This window comes from Dipodomys merriami, unplaced genomic scaffold, assembly GCF_024711535.1.
Source record: "Dipodomys merriami isolate MVZ:Mamm:240054 unplaced genomic scaffold, mDipMer1.0.p SCAF_153, whole genome shotgun sequence".
In the NCBI taxonomy this organism is placed as follows: Eukaryota; Metazoa; Chordata; class Mammalia; order Rodentia; family Heteromyidae; genus Dipodomys; species Dipodomys merriami.
The window spans coordinates 1,897,513-1,916,671 of NW_027202860.1; the positions used below are offsets into that span (position 1 = coordinate 1,897,513).

Here is a 19,159-nt window from a genome sequence, read left to right on the forward strand (position 1 = left end):
CGTGTTTCCTCTCCTACTTCCTACTTCCTCCAAAACCTGCAACACAAACTATCATCCTTCACCAACAGGCTGATGAAGGGGCCCAGGTTCCAGTCCAGCTGATCTGTTCCCAGTGGCCTCGGTACTGTGGCCAGTCAGAGAACCTCAAGTAGCTTCATCTATCTCATCTTTAGCGCAGCCATACAGCAACAGTTAGGGAGCAAGGTTCGGAGGTTTCAAGATAAAGCAGCAGAATAGACGGCAGCTCTGTTTATGGTGCCATTTGGGAAAGCCAACTAGGACCCGGAGGTTCAGAATTGAACCTTTTTATTCTGTTCCTGAGTTTCAGACTGAAGGAAAGGAAGTGACCATTTCAGGGGGACTTTCCTGAGAAGGCTGACATGCATGGGCCTGCTCCCAAAGGCTGCATTAGGCAGCAGAGGGTAATATGATCCTTAGGTAGCTATGAGGGGACCGCTAGCTTCCCTGATGCCAGAAAATCATCCAGGAGCATAAAGAAAATGCATGGCTTAAGCAAATGTGGTTTATTATCTTGGGCTGTAGGACTTTGCAGGACAGATGGAGACACACTGGTAGAATTGCCAGGAGGTGTACAAACTACGGCATGGATGGCACACAGGCCCTGAGGGAGTCTGGGCCTGCCCCATCTCCAGCCAGCCTTCCCAGCCGCCATGTTTAGAGCAGTTTTCATTTTCCAGGCAGTCTGCCTCTTTCCGGTCACTGTCGATCCACTGGCCTCTGCTGTGCCAACCCCTTCAGCTCACCACTGTGGGTTTTCAGCCTCTGCTTCCTCTTGCCCTGGGGACGTGGGGACCACACTCTGGCTTTCTTCCTTGTTCCTGATCCTTGCAGTGTTTTCTTGCTGCTCGTGGCTGAAGCTGGCTTCCTGGAGGAGCCCTTCCTGGGTAAGGCCCAGGCTGGGCTGGAAGGTAAGGTTGCATTTGACGATGGTCTAGCTGCTTTGTCTGACTGTTCCTTCAGCAAGTCCAGGACTGTCTCTGAGAGATACACACTTACTTAGGAAGTGAGTTAAGTCTGAGAAAGAAGTTACAGAAGATGCACCACCCAGGAAACCTTTCAGTATTATAACCTTTTTTTTTAAGAGACAAGAGTCTTGCTGTGTTGTCCAGGGTGACCTCAAACCCCAAGGCTCAAGGATCCTTCTGCCGTAAGTCACCCAGTTAGCTGATACTATAAGCACAAGCCATTGTGTCCAGAATTGCATGAGGGCTTGTCAATACCAATTATCTGTATTAACATTTGTAATTCCCTTCTCTGACCTACATCTAAATATTTCCCTTTTTTGATGGGGTTTCTCTGGACAGATCCATCAAGATGGATCTTATGGAATCTTATAGAAGAGAGTCCCCTCTTTATAAGTCGTGTGTGTGTGTGTGTGTGTGTGTGTGTGTGTGTGTGTGTGTGTGTGTGTGTGTGTGTGTGAATTTGCTGGTACTGGGGCTGGAACTCAGGGCTTCCCTTGAATTCTCACTTGGCTTAGTCACTTAAGGCTAGCACACTACCACTTGAGCCATGCCTTTTCATCTCATTTTTTTGCTAGCTACTTGGACTTTCACAGACAATTCTGTCTGGGCTGACCTCAAACCTAGATCTTCAGATCTCAGCCTCCTGAGTAGCTAGGATTACAGGCATAAGCCCCCCAATACCTGATTCACCCACCTCTGTAAATCTTTCCTGATTCCCTACCCTACCCTACTCAAGGGTGAAATCTTCACCCCAGGGTCCCCTAAAGTGCCCTGGTCACTCTTTTTTTTTATAATATCCTCAAGGCTATATTTGTTTCTTTGCCATCTCTCCTCCTGTGTGATTTTGTGCCACTACAGATCAGAGATTTTAAGTAGTCAGTTTAGCAGAGTATTAGCCACAAATTCAGTACTAATAAATACTTGATGCCAAATGAATAAATATATGGATGAATGAATGGATGGATGGATGGAGGACAAAGGTCAAAGTAGAAGTAGGTGTCACTACCATTTACTCTGGCAACAGAAGAGGAGATACAAGTAATAACCCTTATCCAAAAGACAACTCTTAAGAGAGAAAAATTAAGTCCCTCCACCCTGGGTTTACGGAGGACACTGATGGTCCTCCCCAGACTAAGACTCACTGGTGAATGGCCTGAACTGGATCCTCTTACTCTTGGTTTTCACCGGCACTGGCTTGTATTTGCACTTGCCCGGGGGTGCTCTCCTAAAAACCAGACAGGAAGAATGAGAACACAAGACTCTGAAAATCAAGGCCACCAGAAGGCACACATTTGCAAGAAGTGAGGTCAGACCTTAGATGGCAAGGAGAAAAGCGTGGATGCCTTGGGGCTCTCCAGGTCCTTGGGAGACAGTGGCGGGCTGTGGGGGCAGAGGGGCGGGGAATCGGTGACACATGCCATCAGGTTCAAACTCAGGTGACCCAGGTCAGGAAATCTTACCAAGTGTGAAATCCTACATCTACAAAGTCGAAGTACAAAGTAGGAATGCATATTCTATTTTACGGAATGAAGAATTGGCCAATTCTGGGATCAAAAATAAAGCCGAAGGTGGGGGGAAATAACCAGCCCTTTCAACATGAATGGGGAAGGAGGGAGAATGAAGTCAAGAATTCTTTGTTTGGGGCTGGGAAGTTGGCTCAGTGGTAGAGCACTTGCCTTGCATGCCTGAGGTCCTGGGTTCAATTCCTCAGCACCACATAAGCAAAAAGAAAAAAAGCCGGAAGTGGCGCTGTGGCTCAAGTGGTAGAGCACTAGCGCCAATGGCTCATGCCTGTAATCCCAGCTACTCAGGAGGCTGAGATCTGAGGATCACAGTTCAAAAGCCAGCCCAGCAGGAAAGTCCATGAGACTCTATCTCCAATTAACCACCAGGAAACCAGAAGTGGCACTGTGGCTCAAGTGGTAGAATGCTACCTTTGAGCTGAAGAGCTGAGGAACAGCACCCAGGCCCAGTGTTCAAGCCCCACAACTGACAAAAAAAGAAAAAGAACAGTAGGTCGAAGGGGGCTGAGCATGTTGAAAGGGTGGCACTGATCAAGATGCACTGTACTCATACACTTTGTCAAATGGTACCTCCTTTGTACACCTACTTAAAGATAATAAAAATAAATGAATACATACATGCATACAACCAGGAGCTGGTGGTGCAGCTCATTGGTAACACTCATACATGAAGCCCTAGATTCCATCTCCAGCCCCCCAAAAAAATCAAATAAATAAATAAAATGTGAAATAATACTAACAAATAATAGTACCTATCTTTCAGAGAGATGGGAAAGACTAAATGGGGTCTGTGTGCCTAATACCCAACCAGGGACTGATGAAGAATGAGGAGCCAAGCATGGAGATACCAGCTATGATCCCAGCACTCAGGAAGCTGAAACAGGAGGATCAAGAAAGATTTTTTTTCCTTTTTCTTAAAGAACATAGGAGCTCCAGGGGCTGAACTAATATGGGTTGTGAAAAGAGTCTCATTCCAATTGTAAAGACACTATGTTCCAAATATCCCATCATTTCTACTGACACATTGTTCTACACAATGTGTTTGCCCAGATCCCTTTTCATCTGGTGCCTGGATGTGTTTCTGTAGGAAGTTTTGGTAATTCTGGGGGACTAATTACTGTTTTTATGACCTGCCATGGAGATATGATTAAGAAAATACACCAAATGGGAAGGAAATGACCCCAAATCTCACCTTGAAGGGTCCACGAACTTGTAAATAGATCCATGTGGTGCATAGGCACTTGGGTAGGTGGTGGCCAAGAAGTACAGCTCCCCTAAGGAAACAGGAATCACACAGCTGGAGGCCCAGAAAACAACCCAAACCAGGCTGCAGGACGCCCCACCCCTGGGGCTCCGGACCCCTGACTAGCAAGATACCCCACCCACGGCACTCTGGGCCCCTGGTTGGAAGCCAGGCCTTAATTGGCTGTAAATTCCTTGGGGGGAAATTCTACATATGAAGTCCAGACTACCAGCTCACAGGCTTACAAGCTCAATACAAAAACAAACAATAATAAAGGCAGAGTTTGAAGGTTCCATTAAAAGGTAATTTCATCTAAAGCCTGTGGCTCTTATATAAAATAATGAAGGAATGCTCAGATCTAAAAGATGCCTCTGCTTGGGAAAGAACAGGTTACGTGCAGAACGTGCAAATTCATTCATGAACCACAGGAAAGCAAACACCTCTAGAAGGGGAAAAAGAAAAACAAAACACTTGCCTAAGGAGCAACTGTACTGGCCCTAGCCCTGCCCTTGGGCTCAGCCTGGCTTGGGAACACCTTGGCAAGTCTACTTCTCAGAATTCAACCAAGGACACTGGGTCCTGTTTGCCCAAGTGTACTGACTGGTTTTCAAAAGTGTCCTGTTTTGTGAAAAGCCTACAGGCACAAGCCAGGGCCACCAGAGCTAGAGTTCTGGGGCCTCCAAGAGAGGAGCAAGTCACAGAAGACAGTAGCCGGTATCTCTGGGCAGGCCTACCTCTGGACTCCACTGTCCAGGGGGTCCACCTTCTGGGAAGATTCTACAGAAGAGAGTCTCACCTTGGCGCTAACTTCACAGGATCCATCCGCTCTCCTGAACAGCACCCTGCCAACCTGTGGTTTTGCTGTAGTTTTTTGTATGTTTGAACCTAGTTGAAACTCACCTAGACTTTTTTCTCTATTAAAATGGATTGGATTTTCCAAAATACCCTCTGTTCTTATATAACTAAATAAATAAAACATTCTCTTCAAACTATCTATGCATCAGCTGGCTGAGCGGGAAGATGCAGTAGCTGGCTGGATCTTTATATCCCACTCAACTGAAGGTCCCCAAAGCTGAGAACGGAAGGAAAATAAAGACTTAGGAGTTCTTCCAGGCCTGGCTTTACACCTACAGAGAATCTGAGGACTGAAGGGATTCTGGGAGATCATTTTCTTTTATTTTTTGGCATGGCTAGGGCCAACTATTGACTCTGTAAAGAGCTCTGTATACACCTGTGTAAAACAAAATGGAATTTATTTAAAATTGGAATGTTTTAATTTTAATCTTCAAAACTTAAACATAACTTTTTGGGACCAGCGGTTCACACCTATAATCCTAGCTACTCAGGACGCTGAGATATAAGGATGGTAGCTCAAAACCAACGCTGGGCAGGAAAGTCTTGGAGACTCTTGTTTCCAATTCACCACCAAAAAAGTCAGAAGTAGAGTTGTGACTCAACTGATCAAGGTCCCCCTGGCTAAGGAAACCTTTTCTTGCCTCTGATTACTGAAGTTCGAGTGAGCAGAAATCAAGTGCTGTGTGCATGTGTTACCTGCTTCATCTTCAGCGAAGGATATGATGAACTTGCTGTAGGTGCTGCTCAGCCCTGGGAAGGCGCAGGATGCGGTGCTGCCCAAACAGATGTCCCGCTTCTTCCATTTCTTGGTTTTCCTATCTTCCTGCAACGCCATAAGTCGACTAGATGAAAAACAAAACCTTGTGTTTTAGGAATCCATTTGCACTCTGCAAGATCTTTTTCCAATGAGAGTCAGAGAGTCTTGAGGACCAGGACTGGTTCTTTCATAAAGACATCAATAGCCAGCTGCCCTACACACACCTACACACACCCCCCACACACAGCTGCTTCACGGATATTTTAGACATACCCTTGCCCTGGAAGGGAAGCTCTTTTGCTTTTATTTTCATATTTTTGTTGGTATAATTAAGAGAAAAATTCGATATAATTTTACAAACGTACACACTATTACCACTAACCATCTCAGGGTATAGAACATTGGCTTCATTCTTTCTTTGCCTATTGCCTGTAAAGTTCCCCCTGTCCCTGTAGAGCTAAAGGTGGCCACTCATCGCAAACTAGTGACAACGGGGGGGGGGGGCAATGGGGGAAGGAGATGGGAAGGGATGGGAAGGGGAAACAAAGGAGGAGGCAACAATGCTTGATAAGAAATGTACTCATTACCTTGCCCATGTAATGGTAACCCCTCTGTATGGTATTTCCACAATAAAAAGAAATGGATGCCTTACCTGACTGACGTAACTGTACCCTCTGTATGTCACCTTTATAGTAACAGTAATTTTTAAAAGGGAAAATAATGTCAGCACTTCCTTACCCACTCATGAAGTCCCCAAAGATGTAGAGGCCATGAAGGTTTGGGGACTCACACCCACGGTAGACAAAGCCGCCAGTAACTGACTTCCCCACTGCATGGCCATACGCATAGATGGGCAGAACATCATCTGTCCAGAAACAAGGAACGAGAATGAGCATAAGGGCCCAAAACTGGGAATCTTTCCCAAAACTGGGAAAGAAGAAAGAGGGAGATGGTTAGTGTCATTGCCTGGTAGGCAAATAAATGATGTTAATTTTTTGGGGGGGGATCTGGTCGTGGGGCCTGAACTCTGGGTCTGGGCGCTGTCCCTCAGCTCTTCAGCTCAAGGCTAGCGCTCTACCGCTTGAGCCACAGCGCCACTTCTGGCTTTTTTATTTTTGCTTATGTGGTGCTGAGGGATCGAACCCAGGGCCTCATGCATGCAAGGCAAGCGCTCTACCACTGAGCCACATTCCCAGCCCAATGATGTTAATTTTTCTCAGCAGAACAGCTACAATCTTTATACCTCCATGATTGTTGGCTAAACCAAATCTCTCTCTTCCACGTCTCTATCTACCCATCCCCCACTCTCTCTTGCTCATGCACACCACACACACACACACACACACACACACACACACACACACACCTTAATTAGCTTTATCTTCTATTGTAAAATCAGGAAGCAGCAACTCAGAATTACACCAGCCTAAAAAGCATGAGGCCTTGAGTTCAAACACCAGTACCATCAAAAAGTAATAAAATGAAACAAAATGGTAACCCCTTCATATAACTAAAGATAATAAAAATATAATAAAATAATCAGGCAACATAGCATTGCATAGAATAAATGTTCCAATGGTCTGAACAGAGGAGGTTGATTTTATAGAAAAGGGAAGAGCCTTAAAACAGCTGAAACATGGAGGAACAACGGATGAACAAATGTATCAGGGTGTCCACCGGACACCAAGTTGAAAAGGAACTATACAACTTGTATGTGGGGATAGGAGGGGGAAATTGGGGGAGAGAAAGGGAAGGGGTGACAATGTCCAAAACGAAATGTACTCTTTACCTGATTTACGTAACTACAACCCCCCAGTATATCACCTTTATCAAAACAACTTAAAAAGAAAGCTGAAACAAAAACAAAATGCAAAGCAGCAATTTGAAAGTTACTCTTCTTTTAGGTGCGTGTATGTGCACCAGTAATGGGGCTTGAACTCCACGCCTCACACTCTCACAAGTCACAAGGCTTTTTCCCTCAAAGCTGGCACACTTGAACCACTTAGGGCTTTTTGCTGGTTAATTGGAGATAGAAGTCTCACAGACTTTTCTGCCCTGCTGGCTTCAAACCTTGATCCTCAGATCTCAGCCTCCCGAGTAGCTAGGATTTCAGGTGTGAGCCACCACAGTAGTCATTTCTGATGAGTATCTCCAAGGTGTCTGGGGTTAGAGAAGCACATTCACAAACACCCTCAGGTCTTACTCCCATCCCTCCACCTCCAACCCATTCATTCATCCAAGAAATCACGCAGATGGCTTCTTCCTTACCCAAAGAGGCGTTGTGACAGAGTTTTTTGTCATAACATTCAAATCCTTCCTTGGCCCTCCAGCCATAATTCCCGCCTTTAACAATGAGGTCAACCTCTTCAAACTTGTTCTGGCCGACATCCCCACAGAAGATCCGGCCTCGGCCCTGGCGGGAGACTGGGTCCCCTCGATCCACAGAACAGCGCCACATATTTCTGACCCCATACGCATAGATGGCAGGGTTGGCCCCTGGCTCAGAAACAAAGGGGTTGTCCCGAGGGATGCGGTACTGCTTGCCGTGGGAGCCGGCCCCGTTCACATCGATCCTTAATACTTTTCCCAACAAGGAACTTCTGAAAGACAGAAGGCCAGGAAACAGGTTCAGGTAAGCATGGACATCATATCACAGGAGACTCCCTGCAGCGAACCTGCTGGGAATCAGATGGGAAAATGCAACTTTTTGTTTGTTTGTTTAATATTCACAAGATATAGCTGGATGCCAGTGGCTTGCCAGCCTGGGCAGGATAATTTATGAGAACACTATCTCCAAAAGAGCCAACAAAAAGCAGGACTGGAGTCATAGATCAAGTAGTAAGAGCACCAGCGATGGATCCTGGAGGCCCATGCCTCCGCTGTTTCCTTAAGAATTAACTTGAGGTAAACAGGTAAACAGGAGCTGGGCTTCCATGAACAGCACTGAGATGGTTTACTTCTGAGATTTCCTCTCATGAAAATGTCTCCCTCTTCCCACTTCCCTCTTGCACAAGTTTTTGGTTTTTTGTTTTGTTTGTTTGTTTGTTTGTCAGTCTTGGGGCTTGAACTCTGGGCCTGGGTGCTGTCCCTCAGCACTTCAGCTCAAGGCTAGCGCTCTACCACTTGAGCCACAGCGCCACTTCCAGTTTCTAGTGGTTTATTGGAGATAAGAGTCTCAAGTAATTTTCTGCCCAGGCGGGCTTTGAACCGTGATCCTCAGCTCAGCCTCCTGAATAACTAGGATTACAAGCATGAGCCACCCGCACCCGGCTTCTTTTTTTTTTCATATATATTTTTTATTGTAAAAATACTGTAGAGAGAGGTTACAGTTACATGAGTAGGCTAATGAGTACATTTCCTATGGAGCATGGTTACCCCCTCCTTTATTTTTCTCCAACTGTCCCTTTCCACCCCACCTCCCAAACTCCTCCCTCCCCCCCTACACCCCCCCCACCAAGTTGTAAGGTTCATTTTCAACATACTGTCTTGTACATCTCATTGTTACAATGGGTCAACCGGTATCCTTGTTTCAGCATTTTGTTATTTCCCTTCCCCTCCCCAAATTAGAAAAATGTATATACAAGATGCAGGACACCGACATCAGATACAGTGAAAACAGGGGTTATACCATGGGGGAGGAACATATGAAAGAAACAAAAAAAAATCACGTGGTACATTATAAATACATTAAAAACAACAGCAAGAAGGATAAAACCACTTGTGTCCCTATCTTGGGGTTCATTTTGGTTGGCATCATCCTATATGGTCACATGTATCATCTTATATGGTCACATGTACATAGCTTTTGAGCTTTTCTGCTTGTCCTAGACATATACTAGTTATTGCAAATAAGGGAAACCATGGGACCTATGTTTCTTTGGGTCTGGCTTACTTCATTGAATTTTTTCCAAGTCTCTCCATTTCCTAATAAATGGGGAGGTTGTCATTCTTTCTGATGGAAGCATAGAATTCCAGTGTGTGTGTGTGTGTGTGTGTGTGTGTGTGTGTGTGTGTGTGTGTGTGTCACATTTTTTTGATCCATTCATCTACTGAGGGGCATCTGAGTTGGTTCCATATTTTAGCTATGGTGGATAATGCTGCAATAAACATAGCTGTGCTGGTAGCTTTAGTGTGGTCTTGTTTGTAAACATTTGGGTAAATGCCCAAAAGTGGGATTGCTGGGTCATAGGGGAGCTCTATATGGAGTCTTTTGAGGAACCTCCACACTGCTTTCCAAAGTAGTTGAACAAGTTTACACTCCCACCAACAATGCAGTAGAGTTCCCTTTAGCATCCAGCTTCTTGCATGAGTTTTTATGTATTTATTAATGTGTGTGTGTGTGTGTGTGTGAGTGAGAGAGAGAGAGAGAGAGAGAGAGAGAGAGAGAGAATGTGTGTGTGTGTGTGTGTGTGTGTGTGTGTGTGTGTGTGTGTTTGTAGGATAATGGCTTCCCCATTTGAGGCTCAAGAACTACTAGGCAAAGTTGGATGTGGTCATGTTCTAAGTAACCCTGTCCACTTTTTTAACTATGAGGATGGTTGCGTCCAGCCTGGTCTAATATGACTTCTTTGTAAATAAAAAGCTGATCTTATTCTTCTTCAGATAGCCATGTGGCCAGAAGGAACAGAAGCTTTTGAAAGCTCTGCCAATAGCTCTGGCCTCTGGGCTTCCATCTCCTCATCGATGAAGCAGATGATAGAAACGCTGCATTGTGGTGTGGTTGGGATCCTAGGGATAAATGATGGGTGTAGAATTTCATGCACTTCCTAACTCATAGTAGGCATTGGACAAATGTTAGCTTAGTGGGAGTTTTGTTGTTGTTGTTGTTGTTTGGTTTTATGCTGGTCCTGGGACCTGGACACGCACTTCACACTCAGTACTTTTTTGGTGGTGGTGGTGGTGGTCATGGGGCTTGAACTCTGTCTGGGCCACTAGAGCCCTGGATGGGTATCTGTACATATACCACTTGAGCCACAGCGCCACTTCCGGTTTTCTGATGATTAACTAGAGATAAGAGTCTCAAGGACTTTCCTGCCCAGGTTGGCTTTAAACTGTGATCCTTAGATCTCAACCTCCTGAGTAGCTAGGATTACAAGCGTGAGCCACTGGCTCCTGGCCATACTCAGTACTCTTGACCTCTCATGTGTTTCCTAGGCCTGATTCACCCAGCTCAATGCCACTGTTGAGTTGAACTGAACTGAGGGCTTGGTGTCATATATACTGTTTTATTTAAAATTTTGAATTCTTCTCTGCATGGCACTATGAAAGTCACAGTGAGCATTCATGTAATAGTAACTACCAAAATATACTGTGTCCATTCATTAGAGGACAAAACCACAAAGTCTGCTCCTCGCACTTGCCTCAATGCAGGAACGACATATTGCCTTGAATGATTTGGGTTTGACTCCCACCTTGGGAAAAATACTGTACCTGGGGCTCGTTCTCAAAAAGCAGAGGCCCAAGCCTCCCCAACACCATCCCCATCCAGCTTACTTGTTCTGAGCATTCCCAAACTTGCCGAAGGGATCTCCAGCCTGCCCTCCATCCCCAGTGAATATGTACAGATACCCATCCAGGCCGAAAAGAAGTTGTCCACCATTGTGGTTTGAAGCTGGCTCTTCTATTTCCAAGATGAGCCTGGAAAAGAAGATAAAACTAGGCATTAGGCTCTGACACAAACTAATGCTGTCTCTTCTTGGAATGTCCAGAAGTGCTGGGACACACCACTAAGACCAAGCCAGCCAGGATCTAAAGGTCCCACCCAAAGCCGTAGCTTTTGGCTCTTATGTCCTTGTGTAACTTTCTTGGGCCATTTTTCTTTCATATCATGACTTCATGAGCTTAGACTGGCAAGGATTAACAATCACCCCTTTCTAGAACATGTACCTTACCCTCTGTTCTACCACAGTTCTCCATCCCTTCCTTTGAGAAAGTTATCCTGGCTTCGTCTATCACTTCTTCACACTCTTTCCAATCTGTCAACCTGTCTGTGATAGACAAGCCAGAAGGAATATTGGGGGGGAGGGCGCCGTGTAGCATGGTGGAGTGCATTGAGCATGCATTCAGGGTCAGCCAAGTCCCTGTCTAACCTGCATTAGTAGCTTTACAGCCATGCACTACTGTTACTATAAGATTGAGAAATACCACATTGGAGGTAAAGGGACTGGAATCTGGGCCCACACAATAATCAAAAACTGTTACTGTATTCAAAGTGTTAATATTACCTACAGCCATTTCTACAGCCTCATGGCGGCTGGCCATGGCTTATCTCCTGGAAAGGCAAGCAAGCACGGTTCTAATTAGCGTACTTCACACTGATGGCCGCATCTGATGAAATGCTTTGACTCAACCATCTAACTTGGGCTGTCCTCCTTTCTCAGCATCTTAAGCCGGTGCTCCAAAATCAGTCAAGCCCCCTCTCTGTTCTCTCATAAGACAGGCATGCATCGTGTACACAGCACAGCGTTTGAGATTCTCCCAAGATGTCTCACCTTTCTGACGTGGGGTCAGCTCTGTTGGGATCTGTCTGAGAAACCTTCATCTCACTAATCCGGATCCTTTCTACCTTATTCTTGCCCAGGTGTGAATAATAAATATAGAACTTGTGGTTGCGGCGGAACTGGGGATGGAAAGCCAATCCCAAGAAGCCTCTCTCATCCCCAATCCAGGGTGTGGTGAGCACGATGCTCTTGAGGTCCAAGAAGGGCTGGAGCAGGCGACTCCCATCCGGCAGGTACACCCACACCACCCCCACCTGCTCGGCCACAAAGAAGCGGTGGGTGCCATCTCCTGCATGCACCATGGAGACTGGGTTCCTCAGCCCATTGGCTACCTCGGCCAGACAGAGCTGCAGGCAGCCCTGACGGTCCTCAGCCACCACACCTAGGTTGCGGTTGAGATGGTCATTCCTCAGGACATTGGGGAAGCAGTAGTCCTGGTCAGGGAGGTTGAGGAGGTGACAGAAGCGGGCACCATCTTTGTCATGGGAATCCTGGAGGCCATGGTCACCGGTGAGCAGGGAGATGGCAGAGTGGCAGTTAGAATGGAAGGCAGAGCAGTAGTCAGAGCAGAGACCTGGCAGGTTCCGAAGGGGCGTCTTGGGGTTCTCAGCGTCATAGAGGTGGGCTGCATAAGGCGAGCATTCCTAGGGAAGAAAGGGAAGATTGGTCTCAGTTTGAGCAAGCGAGAGAGAGAGAGAGAGAGAGAGAGAGAGAGAGAGAGAGAGAGAGAAGTAAAGAAAGAAGTGAAGGAAGGAGAAAGAGAAAGAGAAAGCAGAAGGAGGGAGGGAAGGAGGAAGGGAGGGAGGGAGGGAGGAAGGAAGGAGGGAGGGAGGGAAGGGAGGAAGGGAGGGAGGGAAGGAGGGCAGGAAGGAAGAGACAGAAAGAGGAAGGAAGGAAGGAAGGAAGGAAGGAAGAAAGAAAGGAAGGAAGGGAGGGAGGGAGGGAGGGAGGGAGGGAGGGAAGAAGGGAGGCAAGGAAAGAAATAGCCTGGAGAAAAGAAAAGAAATGGCCTAGAGAAAAGAATATCAGGATTCTTCAGATTTTGTTACCAATTACTGGCAAATCACTTCTCTGGGACCCAAATTCTCTATTCAGTTAATATTTATGGAAGGAGAAAAAAATCAAAAGCCTCTTAATTGTCCCAATGAAATCCTCTTGGATTCCTCAGGTATGCTAGTTAAAAAACTACTACAGTCACTATATTGTCTAGCCTTTCAGCTAAGCTCTTAACACTTAAGATTATAGGAAATGATTAATATTTTTTGGGGGGGGGTCCGGTCGTGGGGCCTGAACTCTGGGCCTGGGCGCTGTCCCTCAGCTCTTCAGCTCAAGGCTAGCGCTCTATCACTTGAGCCACAGCGCCACTTCCAGCTTTTTTCTTTTTGCTTATGTGGTGCTGAGGAATCGAACCCAGGGCCTCAGGCATGCAAGGCAAGCGCTCTACCACTGAGCCACATTCCCAGCCCATGATGAATATTTTTAAATGACAATATCGTCAGGTTCTGGAAGCCTATAATCCTACTCAGGAGGTTGCAATTAAGATTATGTGAAATGATAATGATGAATAAATACTTTTAAAAGAAGAGCTCATGTGGCTCAAGTGGTAGAGTGTTAGCCTTGAGCTGAAGAGCTGAGGGACAGCGCCCAGGCCCAGAGTTCAGGCCCTGCAACCGGACCCAAAAAAAAAAAAAGAAAAAAAGAAAAAGAAGAGCTCACCAGGCACAAGTGGCTCACCCCTATCATCCTAGCTACTTGGGAGACTAAAACCTGAGGGTTGAGATTATCAGCACAGGCAGACAAATCCTCAAGATTCTTATGTCCAGTTTACCAGCAAAAAAGATAGGAGAGGTATGGAGGCATAACTCAAATGATAGAGTGACAGCTTTGATCAGAAAGAAAGAAAGAAAGAAAGAAAGAAAGAAAGAAAGAAAGAAAGAAAGAAAGAAAGAAAGAAAGAAAGAAAGAAGGAAAGAAAGAAAGAAGGAAGGAAGGAAAGAAAGAAGGAAAGAAAGGAAGGAAGGAAGGAAGGAAGGAAGGAAGGAAGGAAGGAAGGAAGGAAGGAAAAGAACAGGCACTTATGTTCAAGCTCTAGTACCAGCACAAACTAAATGAAAAGATTATAAAATTTCTTAGTGTTTCTCTTTGTCACAAATGAAACAATGTGACAAAAGTTTCATCTTATTAAATCGAGATACTATATATGCATTTCAATTATTTCATGTTCCACCTTTTCCCATGTTTGAACTATTTCATAAGTAAAACAATCTCAATAAACATTTGCTATATCACTCCCAGAGACTGAATTCTAGTACATTTTTCATATATTAATTTTTGTAGACTTTGTATTTAATATATGTAAAACATTCTGCTGGTAATAAAACATATTTATTGGTTGGTGCTAGTCCTGGGACTTGAATTTAGGGCCTGGGAGCTTTTTTACTCAAGATTAACACTCTACCACTTGAGCCACTGCGCCACTTCTGGCGTTTTTGGTGATTCATTGGAGATAAGAGCTTCACAGACTTTCCAGCCTGGACTGGCTTCAAACCATGATCCTCAGATCTCAGCCTCTTGGGTAGCTAGGATTACAGGCATGAGCCACCAGTGCCCAGCTGAATTAAACATATTTGAATAGTGGCTTTAGGTGAATGCAATTGCTTTGAACAAAAATTGTAAGGACCAAGGGCTACTTGGCCCTCCCTTGATGATAGCAATTTGTAAGCGGTTTAAAGGGCAGCGTTTGGGGCTATGCAGTGGAGGCAAGCCCACCAGCCCTACAGCCCCTGATAACAGCAGCGGTTCCTGCAAGCCGGGGACCTGTGCAGACCTAACTCACTTATAGTAAAATGATGACACTTCCTTCTGAGTTTTTCTTCTGTTCTTACTTCCCCCTGACTGAATGTCTCAGAGCCAGATCTTGGTTTCCCAAGCAGAACCCAGAGACGCCCCATACCACCCCACATACACATCATGACTCTCCATGGGCTGTCTGCTTCAACTGAAAATACTTGTGTGATCTGTTAGTATGAAGTCAAAGAACCTGCTCTTGAATCCATCTGAATCCATGCTTTCTGGAGAGACAAGCAGACTGAAGCGAGGATGAAATAATGACAAACTAGGGGACAGAGGAAGGCTGTGAAATCTCATGACACTTTTGGACAGCCATTTGGGGCATGCAAAGTTGATTATACACGATTAGCTCAACAGTGAAATGTTTTTCTCACAGGGCAAGAAAACTCATTATGTAACTCAACTCTTTTTTTTTCTTTCATTTGTGTCCTGGGACTGGAGCTTGAACTCAGAACTCAGGGCTGTCCCTTAGCATTTTCACTCGAGCCTTTTTCACTTTACCACTTGAGCCACACTGCCACTCCCAGTTTCTTTGCTGATTCACTGAAGACAACAGTTTCCCAAGTTTATCTACCTGAGCTGACCTCAATCCTCAGCATCCTGAGCAGGTACAATTACAGGCATGAGCTACCAGCACCTGGCTTCTAATTGAGTTCATAGGAAACTGCCAAGTAAATTGGCCAGGACTGCTGTTACTCTACTAGTTAAATGAAGGGAGGACTCGGGGCCTGCTGGACAAGCACTCTACCACTTGAGCCATGTACCCAGCACTTTTTTTTCTTTAGTTTATTTTTTTTGGGGGGGGGGGTCTGGTCGTGGGGCCTGAACTCTGGGCCTGGGCGCTGTCCTTCAGCTCTTCAGCTCAAGGCTAGCGCTCTACCACTTGAGCCACAGCGCCACTTCGGCTTTTTTCTTTTTGCTTATGTGGTGCTGAGGAATCGAACCCAGGGCCTCATGTATTCAAGGCAAGCACTCTACCACTGAGCCACCTTCCCAGCCCCTTAGTTTATTTTTTTGATAGGATCTCAGTCTTGTCTGGCAATGGCCTCACACCACGATCACACTACCTCTGCCTACCATATAATTGGTATTACAGGCATACACCACTACATCCATCCCCTAAAATGATTGTTATTCCTCAGGTACCTAAAACAAGAGGGCTGCTGAATGTAGCTTTCTAAAACCTTACCCACATTGATCAAGATGCATTGTATTCATAAACTGTTTCAGTGAATGGCTCTCCTTTGTCTTAAAGTTAATAAAAATTAATATAATAATAAAAATTAATCATTATAATAATTTTAATTATAATAAAAATTAAAAATAAAAGTTCACTTAGCTGTAAAAGACTATAGCTAATAAAAATACAAATTATCTGGGTATTGGTGGTTTGTGCCTATAATCTTAACTACTCAGGAGGCTGAGATCTGAGAATCACAGTTGGAAGCCAACATGGGCAAAAAAGTCCCCAAGATTCTTATCTCCAATGAACCACTCAAAAACTGGAAGTGGAGCTGTGGCTCAAAGTGGTAGAGCACTAGCCTTGAGCAAAAGAGCTCAGGGACAGCACCCAGGCCCTGAGTTTAAACCTCACAATCTCTTTCTCTCTCCCTCCCTTCCCCCCACTTTCTCTCTTTCTCTCTCTCTCTCTCTCTCTCTCTCTCTCTCTCTCTCTCTCTCTCTCTCTCTCTCTCTTTCTCTCTGTCTCTCTCTGTCTCTCTCTCACACGCACATAAACACACACACACACACACACACACACACATACATACACATACACGCAAATTAATAAATAAGTTAAACTTCACCCAAGAGGGAAGGGGAAGAGGGAAACATTTGTACCAGAAGCAATCTCAGAAGTAAGCAATCTCAGTGTTGTTCATGAAAGCCCAGCTTCTGTTTTCCTGGTTATCTCAAGTTAATTCTCCAGGAAACAGCAGAGAGATGGGCCCCTGGGCCTGTATTCTATGTAAGGAGTCAGGATGGCCAGTGCACTCTGGAATAATGACAATGATGGTAGGGGAAGAAACAGGGACATGAAGAGATACCCATGGACAGTTGCATAATTGCACTGATGTGCAAGAGGGTCTCATGCACAGATCAGAGACCTGCTTATATCCCAACCTTTCCCATAGTCGTTTCTTTCATCCACTCTCTGCACCCCTAAACATCCGCTTCCCACAAAAACAGTGTGTGCAGCCTCACCCTGTTACATTTCTCGGCCCAGTTCAGCTAAGTCGATGCCTCCCAGAGATGTGGATTTTGGCTGCTGGAGAACCCAGGGAATTGGAAAGCCTGAGTCATCACCAAGCCGTGGTTTAAAGCTTTCTCCATCCCGTTCTGTAGTACTGGGTAGACAGAACCCAGAGGAACCCCTCCACCCCCACCAACCTCCACTACCACCACCATAATACTAAAGCATCCCTGAGGACTGGACCCTTTAAGGTGCCATGTCCCCCTCCCTGAGGTACTTGGCCAATGCCACAGATGTGCCAAGCCTGGCTCTCCTCTCTAGGCAGGAAGGATACAGTCCATAGCTGCTCCAATAACTCCATGAATACCCTCAGCTCTGGCACCTGGAGAAAAACCCTGAGGCAGAGCCTTGGGGAACCCGTGGCCGCCAAAGGGTTGACCATGGCCTCGCTGTCCCTGTCTAGAGCCTGCAGTTTAAGGGTCTGACACCAGCAGGTAAGCTTCTCAAAGGCTCCATGTCCAAAGCTACTTCTCCAAACCCTCTCCCTCCTGGACACTCCACTCGGGCCTACCTGGCAAAGGATGTCTTTAATGTACCCTCCACACAGCCCATGGCCTCTCAGGTCAAAGTAGTTCATGATGTCCCAGTACCGGGCAGCGATGCGGCGGTCCTTGTGCTGGTCACAGCAGCCGAAGGACTGGTAGTCAGAACAAAACTCAAGGTGCTGGGAGGGCCGGAAAGGGGGCCCATAATCCAGGCACTGGGGATGTCCCAGCAGCAAACCCACCTGACCCAACAAGAATGCAAGGTAGAGGCAGAAAATGCCAGGAAAGAGCCAGGGGGGCCAGCAACTCAGACCCCCATACCAGCTAGGAGGGGACTTGCTCAGCATGTTGGCCTTGGCACACTCTGGGGGTGGCTGTGTTTGCTCAGAATGTCTTCCCTGCTCGGCCCAAGTTCCCTCCTCTTCTTCCCCTCCCCATCCTTCCTTCTCTTCCCTGCCACCCCCGCCCCAGTCCCTCAGCTCCGCCCTAAGTTCCCTGAGGTGGTTTCTGAGTAGTGTCTGTGCTATGGGAAGGTGGCCATCTCAGTCCCATCTAAACACAACGCTGGTGCCAAGTCTCAAGGCCAGCACCCAGTCCCTGGGGCTGCTGGGCCAAAAGGAGCAGTGGTGTCAGTAGAAGGGGTGCTGTGATCCTCGGCACTGTGCAGAATTCCTGCCACATTGCGGGAGCGGGGAGGTCAAGAAGTTCCCACTTGTTTACTGTGTTCACAGGCTGAGCAGCACACAGCACAACACACCCCAGAGGACAGGCTTTGGAAGGGGAGCATCTAGCATTCCTGCAGTGATGAGGGCAACCTCAAGGGGGCAATGTGGAGCTAAGAAAATGGAAGGGGAGCATGATGGGAGGCCAGGTGTGCTATCTAGTGTGTATTTGGAGAAGAGAGGAACGTCTGGTGAATTCCAAGGCACAGTGCAGGAGAGGGGAGAGGAGAAAGTGCAGGAGCGGCAGGAAGGCCTTAGTTCATACTGCTGTCATTCATTCTGCAGACTCTGCTCCTCAGCTTGTTGGTGCATCCTTACCTGGTAGAAGGAACAGAGGGAAACAAATATACTCCCTCCACCTCCTAAAGGTCACACGTGTGTGTGTGTGTGTGTGTGTGTGTGAGTGTGAGTGTGTGTGTGTGTGAGTGTGTGTGTGTGAGTGTGTGAGTGTGTGTGTGTGTGTGAGTGTGTGTGTGTGTGTGTGCGTGCGTGTGTGCTGGAAATTGAACCCAGATCCCTCTCCACACCCATTGCACCCAGCCCACCCCCACCTACCCAGGTACCACCTCCCTTCTGCCAGACCTGGGGTTTGACTTTGGTTTCCCTGGTGCCCAGGCTAATCCAACTGAACTTCTCTCCAGTTCAATGCTATCATCTCAACTAGCCACTTCTAGTGCTTTGGAGTGCTCCCTGTATGGTAGTCCCTGGGAAAACACACAAACACAAACCACTGGACTTGTGTCCTTGCTTTTTGTATATTGTTACAGCGTCTGGTTACTACTGCATGTCACCATTTATCACTGTGCTTTTGGCTTGGTATTTATTTATCTTTTCCCCCTGCTTTCTCCCCATCCATAAGCCTCCCCTCATCCCTTCTCCCCTTCCCAGTGGTGGGCTGTGGCTAGAGGGAGGAGCAATCCCTTGTGCCTAGCACCACGTAACCGATTGATAACTCACCAGTATTGGTTAAAAGGGAGTGACACC

At 46.4% G+C, this 19,159-nt stretch overlaps 1 protein-coding gene across 1 annotated transcript; it reads right to left on the minus strand.

Moving 5' to 3' along the window:
- Positions 1-527: 527 nt before the first annotated feature.
- Positions 528-17,800, minus strand: Hhipl2 (HHIP like 2). The gene is made up of 9 exons (XM_070022744.1): positions 17,480-17,800; positions 11,856-12,508; positions 10,858-11,001; positions 7,633-7,964; positions 6,103-6,229; positions 5,304-5,449; positions 3,702-3,783; positions 2,129-2,211; positions 528-998 (listed from the first exon to the last, which is right to left on the minus strand). The coding sequence occupies exons 1-9, from the start codon at positions 17,798-17,800 to the stop codon at positions 718-720; spliced, it is 2,169 nt and encodes a 722-aa protein (XP_069878845.1). The 3' UTR covers positions 528-717.
- Between the last annotated feature and the right edge of the window lie 1,359 nt (positions 17,801-19,159).